The sequence below is a fragment of the Diceros bicornis genome, chromosome 20, assembly GCF_020826845.1.
Source record: "Diceros bicornis minor isolate mBicDic1 chromosome 20, mDicBic1.mat.cur, whole genome shotgun sequence".
Lineage (NCBI taxonomy): Eukaryota > Metazoa > Chordata > Mammalia > Perissodactyla > Rhinocerotidae > Diceros > Diceros bicornis.
The window spans coordinates 4,127,691-4,130,497 of record NC_080759.1 but is presented as its reverse complement, the minus strand read 5'-3'; the positions used below and the strand labels follow the sequence as shown (position 1 = coordinate 4,130,497).

The 2,807-nt window shown below is 43.9% G+C and overlaps 1 protein-coding gene across 1 annotated transcript; it reads right to left on the bottom strand.

Moving 5' to 3' along the window:
• Positions 1 to 1,254: 1,254 nt before the first annotated feature.
• Positions 1,255 to 2,208, bottom strand: LOC131418878 (olfactory receptor 10H2-like). Its single transcript, XM_058563457.1, is given in 1 exon segment — positions 1,255 to 2,208. A coding segment is annotated over 1 exon segment (948 nt). The 5' UTR covers positions 2,203 to 2,208.
• Between the last annotated feature and the right edge of the window lie 599 nt (positions 2,209 to 2,807).

The window sequence follows — 2,807 nt, the reverse complement described above, 5'->3', positions numbered from 1 at the left end:
ATGTCATCAGAATTAAAATATTTTGTACTGAAAAGAATACCAACAAGAGAATGAAAAGACAACTCATAGAATGTGAGAAAATATTTGAAAATCACCTATCTAGTAAGGGACTTCTAACTAGAAAATATAAAGAATTATTACAACGCAATGACAAAAAGACAAACCACTCAATTTAAAAAATGGGTATAATATCTCAATAGAATTTCTCCAAGAATATATAGAAGTGGTCAACAGCATGTGATAAGATGCTCAACATCTTATTAGAGAAATGCAAATCAAAATCACAATAAGATACCACCTCATACCCACGAAGAGAGCTATAATTAACAAGACAGATAATAAGAACTGTTGGCAAAGATATGGAGAGATTTGAACCCTCCTACACTGCTGGTGGGAACGTAAAATGATGCAGCCACTTTGGAAAACACTTTGGAAGTTTCTAAAAATATTCAACATGGAGTTACCATTTGACCCAGCAATTCCATTCCTTGGTATATACACAACATGAATGAAACCATATATACAAGAAAAAACTTGTACGCAAATGTTCGTAGCAGCATTATTCAAATTAGTAAAAATAGAAACACTGAAATGTTCATTAAGTAATCAATAGATAGATGAAATGTAGTATATCCACACAGTGGAATACTATTTGTCAATAAAAAGGAATGAAGTTCTGATACATTCTACAACATGAAAGAACCTTGAACACATTATGCTGAGTGAAAGAATCCAGTCAAAAAGACCACATAAGGTATGAATCCATTTATATGAATCCATTTATATGAAAAGTCCAGAATAGGCAAAGTAGACAGAAAGTAGATAAGTGGTTTCCTAGTGGTTGAGGGGTAAGGGAGTTGAGGAGGAAAGGGAGAGTGACTGCTAATGGGTATGGGTTTCTCTTGTAGGTGACAAAAATGTTTTAAATTAATTGTGATGGTGATTGCATAACTTTATGAATATACTAAAGACCAATTGAATTGTGATTTTTAAATGAGTGAGTTGTATGGTAAGTGAATTATATCTCAATAAAGCTGTTGGATTAAAAAATGAAGCTAATATCAGACACACAGACCAAGGGAGAAGAAGAAAAAAAAGTTAACATTTATTGAGCACCTACTATATGATGGGTGTTGTCACACAGACACAGATATTTACACCACTCTTACAAGGTAATCATTATTAGCCTCACTGTGCAGATGAGGGTATGGTCATCCTTCTATCATATTCTAAAACTACCTCAACACTGGCCACTCAGATGCTGGAGGGATAGAGTTTGCTGAGGAAGGTCCTCTTCATGGCGTTCTTCAGCTCCTTGTTCCTGAGGCTGAAGATGATGGGGCTCAAGAAGGGTGTGAGGACCGTGTAGGAGATGCCCATCAGGGTGTTGCCTTCCTAAGAGTGGAGACCCTCAGGCTTGAGGTAGATGACAGAGGCAAAGCCGTAGTGCCCAACGACTATAATAGTGTGAGACGCACACGTGCAGATGGCTTTGTGCCGACCTTCAGCTGATGGCATCTTCAAGATGGTGACCACACTGAAAGCATAGGAGAGGAGGACGAGGAGCAAGCAGCCCAATAAGACTGTGATACACACCAGGCCAATGCCCAGGGCCACACCTGGTACATTATTTCCACAGGCCAACTTCAACAGTGGTGGCACTTGACATAGGAAATAGTGGACCTCACTGAGCCCACAGAAGGTGAGGTGGAAAATGGCCCTTGTCACCACCAGCCCCGTGACTGAGCCACCAGCCCAGGACCAGGCCACCAGGCAGGCACAGCTACCAGGGCTCATGAGCACTTTGCAGCACAGGGCGTGGCAGATGGCCATGTAGCAGTCGTAGCCCACGATGGTAAGCAGGAAGGAGCGGGTGAACCCAAACGTGAAGGAGAAGAACATCTGGCTGGCACAGGCTGTGAGGCTGATGGAGTGGTGGGTGGAGAGCAGGTCAGCCAGCATGCGGGGGATGACGGTGAAGGTGTAGAGGGTCTCGGGGATGGAGAGAGCACACAGGAAGAGGTACCTGGGCGTGTGGAGGCTGCGCTCTCTCCAGATGGTGGCCATGATGAGCAGGTTCCCCAGCAGCGGGAACAGGTACATCAGCAGGAACAGCAGGAAGAACATCAGCTGAAGGTGGGGGAAGGGGGAGAAGCCGATGAGGATGAATTCAGACACGGGGGTGTGGTTTAGCCCCAGCATGGCGGCCACACCCGTTGGGGGAGAGAGAAGAAGGCCCATTGGGTAGGAACTCAGGATCTGCAGTGAGCCCTACCTGGGAGTATTTCCCGGACAGGCTCCTTCACCTCTCCAAGCCATGGTTATTCCCTCTGCAAAATGGTGCTCGTAATAATGTGTTGATGTTTAAATAATATCATGCACCTTAAGTGCTTAGCACACGTCCTGGCACCTAGTAAGAACTCAATAAAAGATAATACTGATAACAATTATTATTACTATTGTTAACTCCATGCATGACCGCCCCCACCATGCTTTTCTGCCTTTGAGCATGCTGGTCGCTCTCTGCTTCTCCCCATCTCTATGAGTCCAAATCCTTCCTGAATTTTAAGGACAAGCTACTCCCTAATCGCTACCTCCAACTGGAAGTCATCTCTCCCCTGTGGCATGGAAAGGATGTAGGCTCTGTTTCATTCTCAGCACCACTCCTTACTAGCTTACCCGGAAAATGGAAGAATAACCTTATTCCGCAGGGCCACTATGGTGCTTAAATGAGATGATGCTCATTAAGCTCTTAGCTACTACTGTTGTTGTTTGGTCTAACTTGTACAAGTCCCTCACAAGGATGT